Raw genomic sequence first — 21,917 nt, 5'->3', positions numbered from 1 at the left:
TGCAAGCACAGCCCGGGGCACTTGCAGAGGCTGCTTTGCAGTCCATGCGGAACACCACGTACCCCTGCACTCCTGGGGCTAGTACACCATACCCGTGGTGAGGCAGTGATATATGGCCAGGCAGTTTGGGGCTGCCCACAGGCATTTCTGCAAGCAGCATGGGAGGTCCCATCGAGGTGGGCATGCCTAGAAGCTTGCTGTGCAAGCAATTGTGCCAGGTTTGCCCCTCTGGGATAGATCATCTATGGCTTTGTAAGTTGACTCAGAACAAGGGTGAGAGAACAAAGATAGTTTGAGAGAGGATAATTTGTAGTCTCTTTTTGAAAAGAAGCAGTTGAGGCAGCAATGTTGTAGCTCGAGTTGTTTTGACTTGACTTTACATCTGTTCTAAGATGCATCTAGATGTATTGAGCTGAAGGTACCTACAGTCAGTAAGTAATAAAACATTAAGATGTTTAGATGGAAATAAGTCACAAGGCCAACACTGGTTTAGCACTGAAGGATCATGAATACAAGCTGGCTATCAGAAAGGTGCTCCTGTCTCAGTTAAGAGTCCCCTCATGTCTCCAGTCCTGCTCGAGTTGGTGGAGACCCTGCACTGTTCAGCATCTCCTGCATTCAAGGGGAACTATCCCGTGGCTCCCTGTAGGGGATTCAAGTTAGATGTATAAAGCGTAGACATGAGGTATTCACATTGCTATCTGGAATGCTTAGGCATTCAGGCCTTTAAGATTTAGCCCTTACTCTTTCTATAGGTTGGGAACTCCTTTGGGAAACAGTCCTGCCACAGAGGGCTCCTGGAAGATCATGGGCTGCTGAGAGGAGTGGTGGAGATACCACAGTAGCGTTTGCATTTTGCTACTGTGGGCAAAAACCTTGCTGTGTCTCCCTTTCTGTATGTTGTAAAACGGGGCGGTAGAATTCACCAAAACGTTATTTTTTTATGAAGCTCTCTTTTTATTAGTCCATCCTTGCTGTAGTTGCAATGTCTTCCTGCTCACGTTCACTGCTGTATCCAGGATTGTTCCTGTGCAAGTTGAGTTAGGAGTTCCTGCATGCAGAGTTGCGAGTCTAAGCTGGCTACCAGAGCTAGCTTCCTGCCAGTAGTGGGGGAAACAGATAAATTTGCCCTTGGAGCCCTGTTCTCACCAAACTTAAGTCTCTCAGCAAGGACTAAAGAAGGACAATTGATCTGAGTGTGGCTCACAGCGAGACAGAGCTGCCATGAGCATAAAGCATGTGCTGTTCTGAACTGCCTCCCATTGCTTTTTGTGCCTTGTGGCTCCGCACCCTACTCCAGGGTCCCCGTGCCATTGAGTCTGTCGCTATCACTGCCTCTGTGATTTATTGCTGTTACTCTGCTCCAAAACAGTAGGCTAAAATCAGTCAGTCATATTTTTATCACAGATGTGCTGGCTTTGGAGTTCATCAAATCCCAAAGTCAACTAAACTCAGCTGTAAAACTGGCGCTGTTGTTAGCAGATACATATTCATCAGGCCAACAGTTCTTTTTAATTTTCTCCCTTTCCTGCTTAGGTTTGTTTTTGCTTATGAATTGTATTACACTTGCTTCCATTAATGGGAGATGTATGGCCTCTGTAAACCTTTGAGTAATAACCAAACTGCCCCTAAGTGGTCCACAGGGCTGATACGTCTGATTGTGGTGCATAAAAATAGACTAGTGAGTACCATCAGTCTGTAATCCAGAAGTGAGCATCAAAAGAGTACTTAGCTAGATAGTTGATCTGAAAAGCTGATTCTGCTCCATTGCACTTAAAGGAGCGGAGCTTGTCTTCTGGCTTCAATGGAAGGAAGAACGTGTTCTAAACGTTGCAGGCATGATCTGGCTTGGTGAAGCTGTCCTCTCTCCAGCTATAAACTGTGCTTTAGGGCAGCCAGTGTTGGCCAGATGATATAAAATCTCATTCTACTTTTTCAGATTTATTCCTTGCAAATCTATGGAATACACAGTCCCAGGAAATCCAGTGCTCAATTTAGGGTAGACATTGTCTGATGGCCAGCGCAAACTCTAAGCTGTGTGCCCCCAGGTAACCTGGCTGCATGCAGCCCTTGTAATCCTGACTGCAGAACCACAGTCAAATCCAGGAACAGTTGGAGGGCCGTTGGTGTAAGTGAAACTACAGACTAGTTTCATTTTGTAGTGGAAATTTCAGTTTTGTGGCGGAGAGGATGGATGGACTTTTAATGTCTGATGTCCTTGAATGCTTTCACATAAGGCATTCAGTGTTGCTGATCAGCCTACACTGTGAACTGAAAAGTTTCTGTGAAGTTTTAAAGGATCAATCTTAAGAAATCAGGGATAAGTGCAAGAAATAATATTGTTCGTGTTTTTATTCTCTAGATAAGTATAAGAACAATTCAGGGGGTCAGACCAAAAGCCAGGTGTAATGTATTTTGTTTGTAAAGCTCAGGACATGCCATGTTTCTCTGCTTTAGACCTCTCTATGAGATGAAGACCTCAGGCCTCACCATCACTCTGATCTAGGCAGCGTTTTGGTAATGCTTCCTCGTCAGCATGGCAGCAGCTGAGTCTTTGTGCAGCTGATGGTGCTAATAAGCCAGGCAAGAGGCCCTTTGCCATTCAGGAACTGCACGAGTGATCTCTGTAGCTCTCCAGGCTGAGGTTGGCAGTAGCCAGATGGGGAGAGTCAAATGTTACCGCCAGACTGCTCAGCCTGTACAGCACCCTTTAAGGAGAAATGCACAAAGCCAGCGAGCTGAGATGTGCATTCGGCTACAGACAGTAGGCTTGAAGCAAACAAAATCAGCTGCATAGTGCATCCCTCTCCCCCCCCCCCCGCCCCTTTCCCCAGGGACGGTCTGCCTAGGGTGAGATGACTGAATTCATTCTGTTACACATGCAGTGAGCAGCTGGGTGATGAGCACTGGTGAGTTATTAGACTCTGATTAGCTAAGCCAGGGAAAATCTATCATCCAACTGCCTCTTCTCAGTGGCTTGTTTTAGGTAACTCCAGGCATCATAGTCGAGCTTATGTTGTTCTGAGCCCCCAGAATATTTGTATTGCCGTAAATCCAAGGTAACTCTGTGGATGCTCATGAGTCTGTGCTGCATCCCTGTGGGACCAAAAGGCTCTCTGATAGGCAGGCATGTGGATTGTGGCTTGCAGGCTAATGCTCCCTGATTTGTGCTGTATGCTTCCTCAGGCAAGTGTGTTGAGATATAACAATGCTTCATCTTCATCCACTGCTTGCTGGATAGAAACCTACAGCACAAAGTGCATTTGATCTGGCAAATATTTATTTGCTTTAGGTTATAAGAAGAATTCCAGCGACTTATGGTTTCAGATTTTCCTTATTATTGTGGTGGTGATCCTTTGTCAGTGTTTAGAACGGTTTTTTCTAAGCCTGTTCTTTCCTTTCTGTTCTGTTCACTCCAAGCAGACTGTGCATTAGGGAATTATTTGGAGCTGCAGCCTAATAACTCACTGTGTCATAGTTCTTTAATTTTTGTGGGGACAGTCCTCTAAGCTGCAAGTGCTAAGTCAATGCGAGGTATTATGGTTATTTAATATTTATAGGGCAGAAGTGCCGACGGCTCCAGTCAGTTCAAGACACTTTTGGACAAAATACTAAGGATACCCTGCAGCAAGCAAAATCAGGCCTAACTTTGTTGGTAGAAAAATAACTTGGTTCGTTCTTTGTCTTTTTCTATAAGATAAATTTTTCATTTCTCCTAGAGTATTATTGCAGTTGTCAGAGGCGCATATATTTATGTCAATAAGTGCATGAGCAGCTATTTGTAATGTTAGGGCTTGAGTCAGACGCCCGTGAAAGTGGGGCTGAGGGGATGTAAGTGGTGCCTTTATTTAACAATTAAACATAGTTGGAAGAAGCGAGTGAGTGCCTTTACCGACCAGAGAGGCCTCCCAAAATGCACAGCGAGGCTTGGGTGCAGCTGAGCTGTGGGTTCCCTGGGATGGAGAGTACCAGTGCCAGGACGAGGTATTGAGTGGGGAGTTCTGTTCCTCTGTGAGAAGAGCAGAGGGAGAAGACCCCAAGGAAGCAGCAAACAGTTGTCAAAGCACCGGCAGCGTGGCCCAGACTTAAATCTTTGAACAAGAGCATGACAAAGAGGAGAACTTTTCTCGCTGAGTTTTGGCTGAAAGTGTGGAGCTGTGAGCAGACCCCATTTCTTCTTGCTTGATCCTGTCTAGAGGGAAATAGAAATGTAGGCATCTTGTGGATGCAAACAGGGATGTAGCGGACTCTTGAGTCCTTTTTTAGATCTTATATCAACCGGGGGAGCCTGTGTGTTGGCTTGTGGCTGAGGGCAGAAGCAGCCTTCAGCAGGAAGGAGTGGATTCTTCATCGATTCCCAGGCAGGAGGGCTTGTTCTGTTAGGTGCTGAGTGCCCTTGACTCGCTTGTGTGCTACATAATATGCATATACGTATGTATGTATATACACACACAGGCACATAGAGGTGAAGTGTATGGGAGGTAGCATATTCTTAAGAAAGAATGGAAAAATCCATTTGATTGTTAAACCTCTTCTGATCTGAGTAAAAGCATTCATGTGATACAAGGATGTAAGAGAAGGTTTGCAGGAGAGAGGATGTATTTTCTTCTTTGTACCAGCTGGTACCACTGGAGAAAGTTGGCCTAGTGTGTGAACCAGCTTATTTGCTTCCATTTATACCCCTGGTTTAACAAAAGGCCTCTGCCAGCAATTAGTAAAGGTAAGGGGTTGAGAACAGTTTCTTGCAGCTGTTCTCGAACTCTTCTGTAAATGTTACTGACAAACGTTCACTTGCTCCTTGCCCTTTATGGACACTGTAAATATAGGCTATAAGGCTGTGGTTGAAAACATGAAATGTAACATTTGAAGATAAACGGTTTCTTGTCCTCTTCTGTTTTAGGAGGGAGATGTCTGGCCGAATTCTACAGCTGAAATTAATGTGATCTTTAAACCTCGAGAGGCCAGAGTCTATCAACAAACTGTCTACTGTAACATCTCAGGTACAACTCCCTCCTCCCTCTCTTCTTATCTGCTGTGATCAGGAGGCACAAAAAGAGTCTTCTAGCCCACTCAGTTCTTGTGTGATTGCCAGGAAGTGCCAGTGGTTAGCAGGGCTGTGCTGGCACACGTCTGCTGTACCTGTAATTTCCAGGTAGTCTCCTATCCAAGGCACCAGGGCCCAGGATGCTTGGTTTCCAAGCTTGTCATTGACCCCAGAACAGCTAAGGCAGTGAAGAGGTGAATTTTGATGCCATGGGTTTGCCAGCTTTTGTTTTGCTGTGTGTGTAAAGAACAAAGAACCACCCAGCAGAATGGCTTTAGCAGAACGCACTAAACCTCTACAGACCGTTTACATCAAAGATGAGTCTTTATTATGGGGATATATAATCAGATTCCTGAGGCAGTAGAAGCAGAGAGTTGCAGACGTGCTCTCTGACTCTCAATCACCTCCCGCTACCCAGGCGCTGCCTGGCCTAAGGTGGCTGAGCATTGCTGAGCCCCCACCTCCTGCCAGCACAGTGCTTTTCTCCCTGCACGGGAGTTGTCACCTTGTAACTCCAGGTCTATGGCGCATCCACGTAACCATGCATAGAGCTTGCTGTACTCAGCAGAGTGAAAACCATCCCTGGAAACTGTAGTCCAAGCAGTCTGTGCTAGGCAAGCTTTATGCTCGTCCTGTCTGACAGAAGTGCTGTCACAACTTTTGCTGGGAGCAATTATTCACTCACCCAAAAGTATTGCCTTTGCCCTTTTGGAGGTGATTGTTTTGCTGTGCTGGCATGGGGCAGGGAATGCTTGCACCAGGCTGTGCGGTTTGTGTTACCATGCCCTTCCGCTCGGGCTCCAGCATGATGCTTTTTAAGGTATTTTCTGAGAGTGCGAGTTCACCAGCAGACATCTGTCCAGGGAACGCTGTGGGTTTCGCTATGTTCCTCCATATCTAATAGGAAGATATGCGAGGCCCATGGTCCTCTAGCATCCAGGCTCCTGTTTTGCAGGGTGGTGGAATCACTAGCATGGCTGCTTTGTTGCCTTCCTTAGTGCTCCAAGCTGACAGATACAAATGTCAGGAAACAGCTTTTTATTTATACAGTAATTGCATAGGGTTTACTTGGCAAATGTCACCTACGGTAATTACACAGGGCTTGTGTTAACAAACTGTCTTCCTGCCCACCAGCTGCAGTTGTTAGAGCTGGGGAATGAAAGGCTGTATTTGGAAAGAGATGTTCCCAAGGGATTCTTCCCTCAGTGCTGTTGTGCTCCTGAGTCTGAGATTCTTTTTCTGGTGATGGGAGCGTCCATCAGTTTGCTACAAGGGTAGCAACCCAGAGGTTGTGCTAGGAGGACTTTGTGTTGCAGAGAAACTGGAAGGTACCTTGCATGCAAGTCTTGAGCCAGTCTGGGAGCTATGGGGACAGAACTGAGCGAACAATCGGCACTTGGTAAGAGGAGGCTGCTCTTTAAGGCCCCAGACTGGCCCTCGGGAGAACTTAGCTCTGTTCCATGCTTTTCCACTGGCTCCTTGGACGACCTCAAGGAGGTCATTTAAATTGTGAGGCTACCCTCTGTCCCTTATAAAATAGAGCTGATCCTCTGTATGAACGGGATGGAGACATCCTCCCATGATTTGGGAGGAATACAGGGACGTTGTCAGAGTGTGCAGGGATGCGACAAGGAAGGCTAAGGCCCAGTTGGAATTAAATCTGGCAAGGGATGTCAAGGACAACAAGAAGGCCTTCTTCAGATACATCAATAGCAAAAGGAAGACTAGGGAAAACATGGGCCCGCTACTGAATGGGGCGGGTGCCCTGGTGACGAAGGCTACAGAGAAGGCAGAGTTATTGAATGCCGCCTTTGCTTCAGTCTTCACTGCTAAGGCCAGTCCTGAGGAATTCCAGACCTTGGAGACAAGAGAGGAAGGCTGGAGAAAGGAAGACTCTCCCTTGGTTGAGGAGGATCAGGCTAGAGATCATTTGTCCAAACTTGACATCCACAAATCCATGGGCCCTGAAGGGATGCACCCCCGAGTGCTGAGGGAGCTGGCGGATGTTATCGCTAGGCCACTCTCCATCATCTTGGAAAGGTCATGGCAATCAGGAGAGGTGCCTGAGGACTGGAAGAAAGCCGCTGTCACTCCAGTCTTCCAAAAGGGCCAGAAGGAGGAGCCAGGAAACTACAGGCCTGTCAGCCTCACCTCCATCCCTGGAAAGGTGATGGAACAGCTCCTCCTGGAGGTCCTCAGTAAGCATGTGGAGGACAAGCAGGTGATCAGGAGCAGTCAGCATGGATTCACCAGAGGGAAATCACACTTGACCAACGGGATAGCCTTCTCTGATGGGCTGACTGGCTGGGGAGATGAGGGCAGAGCAGTGGGTGTTGTCTGCCTGGACTTCAGCAAGGCTTTGGACACTGTCTCCCATCACATCCTCCTCGTAGGTAAACTCAGGGAGCGTGGGTTGGATGAGCGGCCGGTGAGGTGGCTTGAGAACTGGCTGGATGGCCGAGCTCAGAGGGTTGTGGTCAGTGGCACAGTCTCTAGTGGAGGCCTGTAGCTAGTGGAGTCCCCCAGGGGTCAGTCCTGGGTCCAGTCTTGTTCAATGTAGTCATCAATGCCCTGGAGGAAGGGACAGAGTGCAGCCTCAGCAAGTTTGCTGATGATACTAAACTGGGGGGAGTGGCTGACGCACTAGAAGACTGTGCTGCCATGCCGAGGGACCTGGACAGGCTGGAGAGCTGGGCGGAGAGGAACCTCATGAAGTTCAACAAAGGCAAGTGCAGGGTCCTGCACCTAGGGAGTGATAACTACATGCAGCAGTACAGGCTTGGGGCTGACCTGCTGGAAAGCAGCTCCGCTGAGAAGGACCTGGGAGTGCTGATGGACAACAAGTTAAGCCTGAGCCAGCAGTGTGCCCTTGTGGCCGAGAAGGCCAATGGTCTGCTGGGGTGCATTAGGCAGAGTGTTGCCAGCAGGTGGAGGGAGGTGATCCTGCCCCTCTCCTCAGCCCTGGGGAGGCCTCACTTGGAGTGCTGTGTCCAATTCTGGGCTCCCCAGTACAAGAGAGACATGGCGCTACTGGAGAGAGTCCAGCGGAGGGCTACCAAGATGATGAGGGGACTGGAGCATCTCTGCTATGAAGAAAGGCTGCGAGAGCTGGGCCTGTTGAGCCTGGAGAAGAGAAGACTGAGAGGCGATCTGATCAACGTGTATAAGTATCTGAAGGGAGGGTGTCAAGAGGATGAGGCCAGTCTCTTCTCCGTGGTGCCCAGCGACAGGACAAGAGGCAACGGGCAGAAACTGAACCACAGGAAGTTCCACCTAAACCTGAGAAAAATCTTCTAGACTGTGAGGGTGACAGAGCATTGGAACAGGTTGCCCAGAGAGCTAGTGGAGTCTCCTTCACTGGAGATATTCAAAACCCGTCTGGATGTGATCCTGGGAAATGTGCTTGAGCAGGGAGGTTGGACTAGATGATCTCCAGAGATCCCTTCCAACCTAAACGATTCTGTGATTCTGAGACTGTCACAGTCAGAGGCAAGGTCCCTTGGTGCAAAAAGTTTAAAGAAAAATAATGATCTTTAACTAGGATGTCAATTAGTTTTGCTGCTTGATCCCTCCAAGAAGTGACTGCATTCCTCCAGCATCTTGCCTGCCAGTCACAAATCCCTTTGGAGTGTGATTTGCAGATGGCCTGTGTGCCCCTTGCTGAGAATATTTGTCAGTTTTGCTGCAGTAGGCCCCAATGCAGCAGTGTGAATTATACAGCTGGATCTTCCCCCCACACAGGAAAGGGGCTTTGCTGGTCTCTACTTTTTTTGCAGGTGTCTCCAGAAATTGCTTAGCAGATGCTTCTGCATCAGGTGATTTACTGAGCTAATCAGCACTGTGCAACTTGCAAATCTGGCAGTTAGGAAGAGAAATGATTTGAAATTTGCTCTTGGCAAATATTTAAGCTCAGAATGAACTTTCCTAGTTATTCAAATAAAACCGTGGGTCTTGAGTGCTGGAAGAAAGCACACAAGAGGGTGTGGGTCAGTCACATAAAATTCATTTTTAAGTTTGTCTGACTGTACTCAGAGATGTTTTCGCATCAACTCCACATGACAGATTTCCAAATCCTAGTCCTTAGGGAGGTGCATAGTTAAAAGTGCAGCAACTACTCCCTGTAGTTATGGGTTATGACCAGTATCTTCTAGAAAGCCTTCTAAGCTACTCTCATAGGCCTGGGCCATGCCCTCAGTGTTGGGTTATTGTAGATAGAGAGACAAAATCCCAAGTGACATTGTGATGGGACTTACTGATAATATGAAGATATGGGCCTCTGTTTAGTGAAATGGTTAGGTGAGAATCATGTTCAAAACCAGTCACTCGATGTTGGGATGTTCTGTGAACAGGACCCTGGGTGTTAGAAAGCAGTGAAAGTTAAGTGACGACAAAGTCCTTGGCTGTTGTGCCATTTACACCTCCAAGTATTTGAAAGCAAGGAGATGACTGTAGGAAAGTAATGCCAAATCATGCATTCTGTATCACATACCCAGCTGTCATTCCTGTTCAGATCCAACTTCTGCCTCCAGTGCTGGATGTGGATTTGGGATGGGGGGCAAGCAGGGGGTTGTAGCCCCTTCGTGCCCTCACTGTGGTCCATGCTAGTCTGTGTGCTTCAGGCCACATGCTACGGTGAGAAAATCACAGGACCACAGCTCACCCCTACGCAGGCTCGGTTGCACCTGCAAGCCCCAGCTCCTAGCAAAGAGGAGGAGGACACACTCTCATTTGATCTCCTCTCAGCTGTCCTGAGCGATCCTGCCTGTAGCTTAGTCTGTTCCTCCTCCATTGGGAAAAGCCCACTCTGAGGTTCAGCTGGAAGGAAGAAGAGCAAAATGTCTAGGATTTCCAGGATCAGTGTAGGGGTAGAAAGTTTCTTTGGACCCTCAAGAGAGGTTGAGGACATGCTCCAGAAGGAGAAGAATTGCCACCGATTTGTTTGATTGCAGTGGCCATGGGACAAGTCTCTCATACTGATCTGTGCATTTAAGCTTTACAGTGTGATCATGGAAAAAAACTTGCCCCTTGGAAGTCTCTGCCTGTTCCCAAGAGCATTGATGGTTTAGACCTGAGGTTCTTTCTAATGAAAATTAAACCACATGTGATCCAAGATAGAAAAGTCTTTTGACCGTGAGCACCAAATACTGCCTTTTTTGCAGTATCCATGAAATAGAAACACAGCTCTCCAATTAATAGCCAAACTGTAGAATATAACTCTCATCTCTGCTATCAGCCAGACTTTGACTACATCCACTTAAACATTGAATGTAACAAAATCTCCATAGCAATTATTTTCTGACTGTGGATGCTATCAAACATGGCTGTGAGATCAAAAAGTCAGTAATCATTGGAAGGGGCCCAGGCTATTCCAGGAGAGTTTTTTCAAGTTGTGATATAGTCACCATGTTGTCATATCTGGGTTCTTCCTTCCAAGAGAAAGCCATTTTGGATATTCTGAATAACTATGCAACTGATTTTTTTTTTTTTAAGCAACTATTTAATCCCTCATCTTTAATAAATGGTGAGCATCACACAAAAGAAGCTTGTAGGATGGAAGAATATTTTTCCCCCAAAAAACTACAGTGAAGATCATATACAATTTCTGGGCTTTCATCTCCCTCTTGTGCTACTCACTTTCCATGCAGAGTAGAATGCGATGGCAGAGAGACCCAACCCAAACTTCAGCTAGGATTCGGATACTTTGGGCTGCTCCAGCCCAAAGAACAGCCTTCAGACTAAAAGACCTGGTACTATGTGATATCTTTTTTTTTTTTTAAGCCTTACAGGAGAAAATTAGCATCTTACCTGGGTTCTCACAGTTACCTTTGCAGCAAGGGAAGTGCATGTTAGCAGCACACGCATGCCCTGTTACCTAACTGCTGGTAATGAATAGGCAGGTTTTCCATAACTGCTCAGCATGCCGCAGGCAAAGTGTCTTTGCAGAGCTGGGCTCTGGTGTCATGGTGGGAGTAGGTGAGTGCTTCCCACCTCTGGAGATCAGAAGGCCCTGTCTTATTTCGGGGCTACTATGGGAGGCAAACCCTGGGGCACACAGGTACAGAGCCATACGTGCATGGGCACAGGTGGAGGCTGAGGTGTTCTGCCTGCTCTGACTAGCCCTCAGAGGCACATATCGAGGTTAACAGGGGGCTTTGCCTTGCCTGGGCTCATGCTTCTCAAGTCCTATGCTATCGCCTCATATTGCATTAGTATGGACAGCATATTTTTATCTTCATTTCCGTTTCAAGAGTTTCGTGCTGCCAGTGAAAGACACTGAACGAATTCCGAAACTCATCTAAATGAATGGGAAAAAATTTGCTGATGATATTTTAAATTCAGTGCCCTTTTTTCAGGGTATAAACTGCTAAATCAGAAACCTAGCCCGAGGGGCACCTTATTCCCTGCATGTCTCCTGAGGGATGGGAAGCATCTCTCATTTTCCCTTGGAGCATCTAGAACTGGTCCCTGTCAGCATGGGATCCGGGGCTCACTAGGCCTTCGGGCTGAGGTAATCGGAAAAATCCAGGGCAACAGAGGGGATGGCGGTTCTGAAATGGAAATCTCTCCCCAGGCCGCGAGACCAGGCTTCCCCTGCGCATCAGAGGGGAAGGCATAGGACCCAGGCTCCGCTTTAGCTTTAACCAGCTTGACATCGGGAAGGTTTTTGTCGGATCAGCACACAGCTATGAGGTGAGTGGTGGGCCATCGGTGTGCTCATTGGGGATGCTGGCTCTCCCTGTCCAGCCATGCAGCCAGAGGGGACCGCATCCTGCGGAGCAGTGAGCGTCATGTACAGCAAGATTTCTGGAGACTCGTGCAATTATGGGCAGGGGAGTTAGCACCCCATAATAATCACGTTCAGGGGTTTTGACACGTTGTGGGCATTTTTTATGAGGTCTGAAAGGTGTAGCTGTTGTTCACAAAGCCCCCATCCTTGTTTCTCCCTGCAGACTTTCTCTTGGCCAGCTCCCTTTTGAGGGCAGCTGGGAGGTCTTGTATCAGATGTGTTTAGCAGCACACAAAAAACTTGAAACATGAAAAGAACATTGGGCCCATAAGGGAAGCATTCAAAGGCTGTTTCTGCCCTGAATGCGATGCACCTGTATACTCTGGCTGCTAAAAAGCAGTTACAGCAAACATACTGCATTTGAACTCAAGTCCACTGCAAACAGTCTTCATTTAAGTGCATCCTACTAATTCCTTGGAGTCTGAGGAATGCTATCCAGTCTCCTGCCTTAAAATTGTCCCTTGCAAATGAACTGGGAGTGCTTTCCCTTGCCTCTGTCTCACCACACTTCAGGGTTGGTGCATCTCAGGCTCTAGAAAGAATAGAGAATTTCTGCAAATGAAGCAAAGGAAACTTCAATTTATCTACCCCCCACAATGGCCTCAAATCTCTGTAAAAATGAAAAACAAAGCAACCTGAAGAGGTAGTAAATGAGGCAATACATCATGCCAGGCATTTTCAAAAGCTTGACTGTGGCAGGGAAGGGCATGCTAAGGTGCTTCCGTACAAAAATATTTTGCTCTCAATGCATTTTTAATGTTGATACTTTATTGCTTTTCTCTATATCAATTTATTATTTTCATTACTTTAGAAAATATGAATAAGTGGATGATGCTGTTAGTGCTGTCCTAAGCAGCTAGACTGTGGGTAAACCTCAGCTCAGCATGGCCTTCCTAAGTGCCATTTGTCACTAGGATGTAAAATACATGAGAGAGTAATTTTCAGGTTGCTGTCGAGGAGTTGGAATGTGTGAAAATATTTTCAGCAGCAGCTGCAAAATTTAAAAACAAAGCACATTTCTATGCTGCTTTCTAAATTTTTCTGCCAGATTTTGCAAGGACAAAAGGTAGGGGAAAGAAACCCAGAACAGATGAAAGGAGTCCATTGAACTGGCAGGGTTTTGCCTTGCAGCAATCAGAAAATGTACAGCTGTGCTTCGGGCAGGTTTGTCAGTGATATACTGCCAGTACTTGCTGGCAGAAGCGAACATATCTTGACCAGTAGAAAAGAGTTGAAGCTGAAGGAGCACTGGGCAACTTGTGGCATGTTCAAGGCAGTAGATCTCTTGAGTGTTCAATATGGCATTGGTTCTAAATTTGCATTTTCTTGCAAATAATTTGAAGTCTAAGTTGGTGGCTGTGAATATTTATGAAACAAGTTATTTAGAACAAGTAGAGCTGGTTTCCCCCGCACCTGTTTTCTTTCCTGACGATTCTTATTGAGTAAAGACAAAAGAATTAGCAGGTTAAAGAAAAATGGTAAGAAGCCTAAAACCTGTGCTGTAGTAGAGTTTGAGAATGCTTCTGAATTTAGCTATCATGCTATCTTAGTATTTGTTCTGCTTTATGCAATAAATATGGGGTGCTTATATGCAGAAGACTGGTCGATAAAGTAAGTAGGTTAAGAAAAAATAAAAAGAGAGTATAGTATTTTTGCCCTGCTCCACCATAATCTCTCTCATCTGAAGCACTTGATAAAGTGAGACCAACACAGGAATGTTCAACAGAAGGATCCCAATCCCCAGCAAAAGGCATGACTGATGAAGTTCCTAGAGTGTTTTGTTAGGTCATCCCTCAAAATGAAATCATTCTTTTGCTCTTGTATTGCTGTATTTATTTCTGTCTAATCTATCCCGTCAGCTGTAGAACACAAGGTTCTATCGCTTTTCTCTCTGCCATGGGGCTTATGTTCCCAATTTTAAATAAGGAGTGAGTGTGTTTTGAAGTGATACCCCAGCAAATGCAGTCCTGAGAGGTGACAAGCACCTCTGCTTGTAGGCTGCTGCAAGGGAAGCTGAATGCGTTTGGCACTTAGTGGGATTGGGTTTATCTGGCCACGAGCAGTTACGTGATGATTCACAAGTAACACTGCTCCCACTCTACTCTTAGGAACTGTTCTGAATCAACTCAGTTATGCCGATGGCTACTTTGCACTGCAAGTCAATACAGTGGACTGTTCTGTGTCACTGGAATAAACCTGGAGTGACTCTGTTATACAGTGTTATTGCTGCTTTGCAAAGGCAAAATTTGTCCTGTATTTGCTTTGGTTTCTGCCAGGAAGCAATACACAGCATCTTCTGTCTTTTGTTTTCTAATTAAACAACTAACATCTGTAAATCAGCCTCCTGTATGAAAGGAAGATTCCTTATGTTTCTTCATTTTACTTTTCTTGCTGCTGTAGGCAATCCTGTTTAACAAAGGAGCCATCGATGCTTTCTTTACCTTGGTCCCTCCAGCTACGGCTCTGGGCTCCTGCTTCACTTTTCACCCCCAGGAGGGCATCGTTTTAGCAGAGGGGCTGCAGGTCATACAGATCTCCTTCAGGTCCACTGTCCTGGGGGAGTTCACAGAAGAATTCAGGTTCAGCGTGAATGGATCCCCTGAAGCTGTGACCTTGACTATCAGGTAAGGAGTGTTACAGGAGCTGTGTGTTTGCATATCTGTAGCACTTGCTGTCTGTGGGTAATTCTCTCTCCCAGTACTACTGAGAGACTTGTACCAGTATCCTCATTTGCGGTGGAGCAGAGAAGAGAAAGAGGAAGTCTCTAAGGTCTTATATTTGGGATGCCAGGTTCAAAGCCAAGACTTTTCAACCTTGACTCCAATTTGAACCCTGCAATTGCTTGCCAGCAGCAGATGAAGCGTAGCTGTCTGTGAGAGGAAGTGACTGTGCCTCCTATGCTTTCAGTACCCAGTTTAATTATGGAAGTCTGTGGTCCCTCTGGGAAGCAGTATTCTCTTTGCAGTCAAGCCAGGGCAGACCTCTGACTTTCTAGGATAGTGTTTGCACAGAATTCAGCAGCAGCAAGTTCCTTCTGTAACGCTTTGCAATGACTGGGGTTTTTAGTGACATTGCCCTTGCTGAAAAAAGAAGAGTTTGACTGGAGATTGTACAGGAAAGGTGTGGAGATGTAAGGCCTGGTTGCTTGGAAATGCCTGTTGCCCAGTCCCAGATGCCTGGGAACTGGAGTGACTTCTTCCTGCAAGTATCTCATGTTCTCCTTCAGGCCATGGCAAACAGGGTGATGATGTCAGCCTTGCTTGGGTAGTGGATAGTGTTGGTCATCCCACCTAAATGCAGAGAAGGGACACCATGTGAGCAGAAGCAACAGGCTGTTCAAAGGTGGCTGAGGAACAGGCCAGCCTGGGTGGTTCTGCAGTCAGAAGCAATGTTTTAATATCCGGCATTGATAATCCATACAAAAGGGGTAGCGATATCCTCAGCAACATCACCTATGCTAACGTGATGGGACCAGCTGTCTTCCTCGCTCCTGGGTAGTGCATGCTGCAGTACCTCCTTATTGCAGCTGGGAAAGTGCTGATGCAGGAAACCAGGAGCACTGCAGCTCCACAAGGACTCATGGATCATCCAGTAGGCTGTTGCTGTTTGAAAAGATCATCCAGTAGGCTGTTGCTGTTTGTCCTCACAGAGCCACCCCACCCCCCCCCCCCAAAACTTTAAACAAACACACACAGAAAAACAGGCTTGGGGAGTGCAGTGTGGCATTCAGAGGATCCTTTTGACTCCAGTGCATCTTGTCAGAGTAGAGGCTAACAAAAATAAGCAATGTGAAGCTCGCCTTTCAGGACCAGAGCAGAGAATGAGCAATGCAAACTTGTCCCAGCTGCTCCTCCCCATGGGCAAGGAGGTGAAATATCTTGGATGATATCCTAAGCTGATGCTGGGTGCTCAGGAGCTCTGGGGCTGGCCATACCTCCTCTTGGGCTGCTGCTGCTGGGAGACACTGAGGTAAAGCACTGGACCAAGTAGTGGTGAGGTGAAGAGGAATCTGTGGTCAATTCACCAGTGAGGTAAGGGAGGTGGATTTGAATGTATCCATTATTACTTTGCAGAGAGTGTGGTGAGTAGGTCTGTTGACCTCCAGTAGAGAAACAATTATGTTGGCTTTGTTTGGAGGGAGAGTGCTGCTTTTTTTGGAAATCAAGAGGGAACATTTCACTATCAAATAACTTCTTCTCATCTGTCCCTCCCCCAAATTGGTCATGGGATGTTTTTACATAAGCAGCGCTCTCCTTGAGCAAGGGCAGGTTTTGTTTGTAAAGATGTGCTTATCACAGGTAGAATACAATTTTTCTCAGATGTTGCCCACTGTCTCTGCCCTGCCATGGCCATGTTTCTGAGGAAGGAAACAGCTGTCCAAGGCATAGTTGTCTTTTGTTTTCCCCACATCTGAGTGAAATGGTCTTGGCTTCCCCACTTCCCTGCAGCATCCTGCTGCCCTGAAGCCAGCGCTTCCTCTCCTGTGTGAGGTGTGCTGTGGTTGACCAGTTGCGTCACCAGATAAAGGAGTTACAGGAGGAGGTTAGTAGGCTGCGTAGCATCCGAGAGGATGAGCGGGAGATTGACAGGGCGTTCTCGGAGACTGTTCAGCTCCGGGAGTCCCCTGTCCCCACTGCAGCGGAGGTGTCAGAGGGCTCAGCACCGTGTGTAAAGGTGCATCATAACGCTGTTGAAGAGGGCTGGAAGCTGGTGACCTCTCGTAGAAAGAGAAAGGCTCTTGCTCCTCCTCAAGACTTACCCTTGAAGAACAAGTTTAGCGCCCTCCAAGCCGAGGAGGAGCTGGGCATGGCTCCAAGGGAGGCAACTGGCCTGGCAGACCCTGTGCCGTGCAGGAACCCCCGGAAGAAACGGCGAGTGATTGTTGTGGGTGACTCCCTACTGCAGGGGACAGAGGCACCTATCTGCCGACCTGATCTCTTGTCCAGAGAGGTTTGCTGCCTGCCAGGGGCTCGAATAAGAGATGTCGTGGAAAGACTGCCAAGGCTTGTCCACGCGTCGGACTACTACCCTCTGCTGATCTTCCATGTGGGTGCTAATGACACGAAAGGCAAACTGGAAACCATCAAACGGGACTTCAGAGCTCTGGGAATGGTGGTCAAGGGTCTGGGAGCCCAGGTTGTTTTCTCCTCAATCTTGCCTGTGAGGGGAAAGGACAGGAGGAGGAGTAGACGAATTTTCCAAGTTAACAGCTGGCTGCGCCGCTGGTGTTGGCAACAGGGCTTTGGTTTCTATGACCATGGGACCCTGTTTGAAGATCAACAGCTGATGGGGAGCGATGGGATCCACCTTACCAAGCGGGGCACGCGTGTCTTTGCCAACAGATTGGCCAGCCTGGTACGGAGGGCTTTAAACTAGGCAAGATGGGGGAAGGGGAGTGGTATAGTGGCAGGGGAGTCAGTAAAACACCGCTCAAGTCAGGATGCCTCCAGCGGGTGCATACAACCAGGGGAGACAGCATGCAACGTGGCTATGGAGGATCCTCTTGCACCTCTTCTGGGAAGCCTGCGTGCTTGAGTGGCTCTCTGAAATGCCTGTATACCAATGCACGCAGCATGGGGAATAAGCAGGAAGAGTTGGAGATCTGTGTGCGGTCGCAGGGCCATGATCTCATTACGGTTGCAGAGACATGGTGGGATAGTTCACATGACTGGGATGCGGTCATGGATGGCTATGTGCTTTTTAGGAAAGACAGGCCAGGAAGGCGAGGTGGTGGAGTTGCTCTTTATGTGAGGGAGCAACTAGAATGTATGGAGCTCTGTCTCGGGGTGGATGAAGAGCAAGTTGAGAGCCTATGGGTAAGGATTAAAGGGCAGGGTAACATGGGTGACACTGTTGTGGGGGTCTGCTACAGGCCACCTGACCAGGAGGAAGTCATCGATGAGGCCTTCTACAGACAGCTGGAAGAAGCCTCACGATCACAGGCCCTGGTTCTCATGGGAGACTTCAACCACCCTGATATCTGTTGGGAAGACAGCACAGCTAGGCACAAACAGTCAAAGAGGTTCCTGCAAAGCATTGATGATAATTTCTTGACTCAGGTGGTGGAGACGCCAACGAGGAGAGGTGCAATGCTAGACCTTGTACTAACAAACAAAGAAGGTCTAGTTGGAGACATGAAGGTTGGGGGCAGCCTTGGCTGCAGTGACCATGAGATGGTGGAGTTCAGGATCCTACGAGGAGGGAGCAGGGCAATGAGTAGGATTGCAACGCTGGACTTCAGGAGAGCTGACTTTGGCCTCTTCAGGGACCTACTTAGGGGAATCTCATGGGGTAGGGCCCTAGAAGGAAGGGGGGTCCAAGAAAGCTGGTTAATATTCAAGCGTCACTTCCTCCAGGCTCAGGATCAGTGCATCCCTCTGAGGAAGAAGTCCAGCAAAGCGGGCAGGAGACCTGCATGGATGAGCAAGGAACTCCTGGCCAAACTCCAGCAGAAGAAGGAAGTGTATAGAATGTGGAAAAGGGGACAGGCCACTTGGGAGGAATACAGGGACATTGTCAGAGCGTGCAGGGATGCGACAAGGAAGGCTAAGGCCCAGTTGGAATTAAATCTGGCAAGGGATGTCAAGGACAACAAGAAGGGCTTCTTCAGATACATCAATAGCAAAAGGAAGACTAGGGAAAACGTGGGCCCGCTGCTGAATGGGGCAGGTGCCCTGGTGACAAAAGATACAGAGAAGGCAGAGTTATTGAATGCTGCCTTTGTTTCAGTCTTCACTGCTAAGGCCAGTCCTGAGGAATTCCAGACCTTGGAGACAAGAGAGGAAGGCTGGAGAAAGGAAGACTCTCCCTTGGTGGAGGAGGATCAGGTTAGAGATCTTTTGTCTAAACTTGACATCCATAAATCCATGGGCCCCGATGGGATGCACCCCCGAGTGCTGAGGGAGCTGGCGGATGTTATCGCTAGGCCATTCTCCATCATCTTGGAAAGGTCATGGCAATCAGGAGAGGTGCCTGAGGACTGGAAGAAAGCTGCTGTCACGCCAGTCTTCCAAAAGGGCAAGAAGGAGGAGCCAGGAAACTACAGGCCTGTCAGCCTCACCTCCATCCCTGGAAAGGTGATGGAACAGCTCATCCTGGAGGTCCTCAGTAAGCATGTGGAGGACAAGAAGGTGATCAGGAGTAGTCAGCATGGATTCACCAAAGGGAAATCATGCTTGACCAATCTGATAGCCTTCTATGACGGAATGACTGGCTGGGTAGATGAGGGCAGAGCAGTGGATGTTGTCTGCCTGGACTTCAGCAAGGCTTTGGACACTGTCTCCCATCACATCCTCGTAGGCAAGCTCAGGAAGTGTGGGCTAGATGAGTGGCCGGTGAGGTGGATTGAGAGCTGGCTGGATGGCCAAATGCAGAGGGTTGTGGTGAATGGCGCAGAGTCAAGTTGGAGGCCTGTGGCTAGTGGAGTCCCCCAGGGGTCAGTCCTGGGTCCAGTCTTGTTCAATATATTCATCAATGACCTGGAGGAAGGGACAGAGTGCACCCTCAGCAAGTTTGCTGATGATACTAAACTGGGGGGAGTGGCTGACACACCAGAAGACTGTGCTGCCATTCAGAGGGACCTGGACAGGCTGGAGAGGTGGGCGGAGAGGAACCTCATGAAGTTCAACAAAGGCAAGTGCAGGGTCCTGCACCTAGGCAGGAAGAACCCCATGCACCAGTACAGGCTGGGGGTTGACCTGCTGGAAAGTAGCTCTGCCGAGAAGGACCTGGGAGTGCTGGTGGACAACAAGTTAAGCCTGAGCCAGCAGTGTGCCCTTGTGGCCGAGAAGACCAATGGTCTGCTGGGGTGCATTAGGCAGAGTGTTGCCAGCAGGTGGAGGGAGGTGATCCTGCCCCTCTCCTCAGCCCTGGGGAGGCCTCACCTGGAGTACTGTGTCCAGTGCTGGGCTCCCCAGTACAAGAGAGACATGGCACTCCTGGAGAGAGTCCAGCGGAGGGCTACCAAGATGATTAGAGGGCTGGAGCATCTCTCCTATGAAGAAAGATTGCAAGAGCTGGGCCTGTTCAGCCTGGAGAAGAGAAGATTGAGAGGCGATCTCATCAACGTGTACAAGTATCTGAAGGGGGAGTGTCAAGAGGATGAGGCCAGCCTCTTCTCCGTGGTGCCCAGCGACAGGACAAGAGGCAATGGGCACAAACTGAACCACAGGAAGTTCCATCTGAACCTGAGAAAAACTTCTTCACTGTGAGGGTGACAGAGCATTGGACCAGGTTGCCCAGAGAGGTGGTGGAGTCTCCTTCACTGGAGATATTCAAAAGCCGTCTGGATGTGATCCTGGGCAATATGCTCTAGGTGACCCTGCTTGAGCAGGGAGGTTGGACTAGATGATCTCCAGAGGTCCCTTCCAACCTAAACGATCCTGTGATTCTGTGATTCCTCCCCTTCTTTGTGGCCACTGTCTGCCCCGTTGTGCCAGCACAGCCCTGGCCTCACTGCAGACCTTATACCTCAGTGAAAGAGCATTGCTATTGCTTTTTTCTTCTGTATCCTGGTGGTACTCCTCCCTGGTGACTGCTCCTTTGCAGCTCATCTGATGGAACCCCAGCATTTCCATGTGCTCCCATGCAGCCATCTCTCAGCGCTTCTGTTGCAGTCCACTTCTCCCTGAGATGATGTCTGCCTCTTTGACTTCTATTTTGCCTTTGTTTCAGGGATCCCTATCCCATGCTGGAACCTCTCATTCTCTAGCCCCATAACTCAAGCTGTTTGTCTTCAAATTCCCCTGAGATGTCCACCCACCAGCTCAGGCTTAGCCTACTTCAGGAGGCTTTGTGAGTTGAATTCAGTCCTCCATGGAGAGAAGCTCTCAGTTGTTTTCACTGGAGGAGAGCTGGATGATGGGACACCGCACTGGAGTTTGGTGCAAAGGAAGGAGTGGAGATGAGAGCTCAAGTGATTCCTCTCCTACCTTGTGTTTTTCTTCGGGCTCTGCAAGGACGCTGCTCTCCCTTCTCATGTGCGTTAATTGATCCTACTGTAAGGCACAGTTGTTGCCAAAACCACTGCTTTTTCCCTTGTTTCTTGCAAGCTCTACTGTTATCAGCTGTTGTGCACTGAGTTCTGAGTTGGCTCCTTGCCTGAGCCTTCTGGGCAGTCGTTCAGGTCTAACTTATTTGAGCACAGCTATGGTGCACTCAGCAGAAATAGCAGTCATTTCCCCATTTGTCTGGCAAAGCACATCTTTGGCATTTTCCCAGTGTGATCCCCAGTCAAGGCTGGTTTGGAGGTGGCTTTCCATCGTCATCTGGCAGGTGCTGTGGCAGAAAGCATGCCTGTTCCCTTTGCTCCATCCAAAGCAAGCTGTTTGGGTTGGGGAGGTCAGGTCTGGTGATGTGAGCTCCTTGGAGAGGGAACTTCGTCAGAAGCAGGGCTTTGCTGCCTGGCTTATTCTCAGGACCAGATTCAGCTCCAAGAATTGAGAATTAGAGTTGGGTTGGAGCTACACAAGGTTTTTCTGAGTGCTTTTTAACCATATGCGTTCCAGCTGCATTCAAAAGATGCCCAAGCTGTAGGTGATTTTTTTTTTTTTCTTTACTCAGTCACCAATCTGCAAGGTGCTTGTTCCTTTGGGGTTGGAAAGTGATGTTGGAAATTGTGGACGCCGTATTTCTCCATAAGACTGCCTACTATGTAGAACTCTTGCTCTTCAGGTGGTGGTCAATGGGAGTTTTGGGCTCCCCTGGATTTATGCCTCAAAATCCTGCATGGGTATTTGTTGCATAGATCAAGATCCCCTGAGGGAAAAATGTTCATATGCTCCATGGAAACACAACTTCCAATTAAGAAATACTGCAACAGGGAACCTGCAGCTGGGAAAGCTAGTTGCAGTAATAATTCCTGTATTTTTGTATATATGCCTCTGGGTCCTCATTTTACAGGTGGGGAAACTGAGTCACAGAGCCATGACTTGTCCAGGGTCCTTCAGCAAGCCAGCTGACCCCCTGACGCCCTGCCAGACATGGCACCATGAATCACATCACTCTCCTGTGGCGCTGCTGGGTTAGGGGAGCTCTGCGCCATTTGGTGCTGCGAGAAAAAGGCAGGGATGAGTGAAACTGTTGTAT

The 21,917-nt window shown here is 48.2% G+C and overlaps 1 protein-coding gene across 1 annotated transcript in view; it reads left to right on the top strand.

The window, feature by feature from the left end:
- The window catches only part of HYDIN (HYDIN axonemal central pair apparatus protein), a 181,490-nt gene that overhangs the window by 46,784 nt on the left and 112,789 nt on the right, over positions 1-21,917 (top strand). Inside the window, exons 9-11 of the mRNA XM_068956343.1 lie at positions 4,901-5,000; positions 11,616-11,734; positions 14,232-14,455. Of these exons, the coding sequence (XP_068812444.1) occupies positions 4,901-5,000; positions 11,616-11,734; positions 14,232-14,455 (443 nt within the window). The remainder of the gene's footprint in view (positions 1-4,900; positions 5,001-11,615; positions 11,735-14,231; positions 14,456-21,917) is intronic.

Source organism: Struthio camelus, chromosome 10 (assembly GCF_040807025.1).
Source record: "Struthio camelus isolate bStrCam1 chromosome 10, bStrCam1.hap1, whole genome shotgun sequence".
In the NCBI taxonomy this organism is placed as follows: Eukaryota; Metazoa; Chordata; class Aves; order Struthioniformes; family Struthionidae; genus Struthio; species Struthio camelus.
Note: the sequence above shows the minus strand (reverse complement) of the source record. Positions and strands in the feature narration are given on the sequence as shown.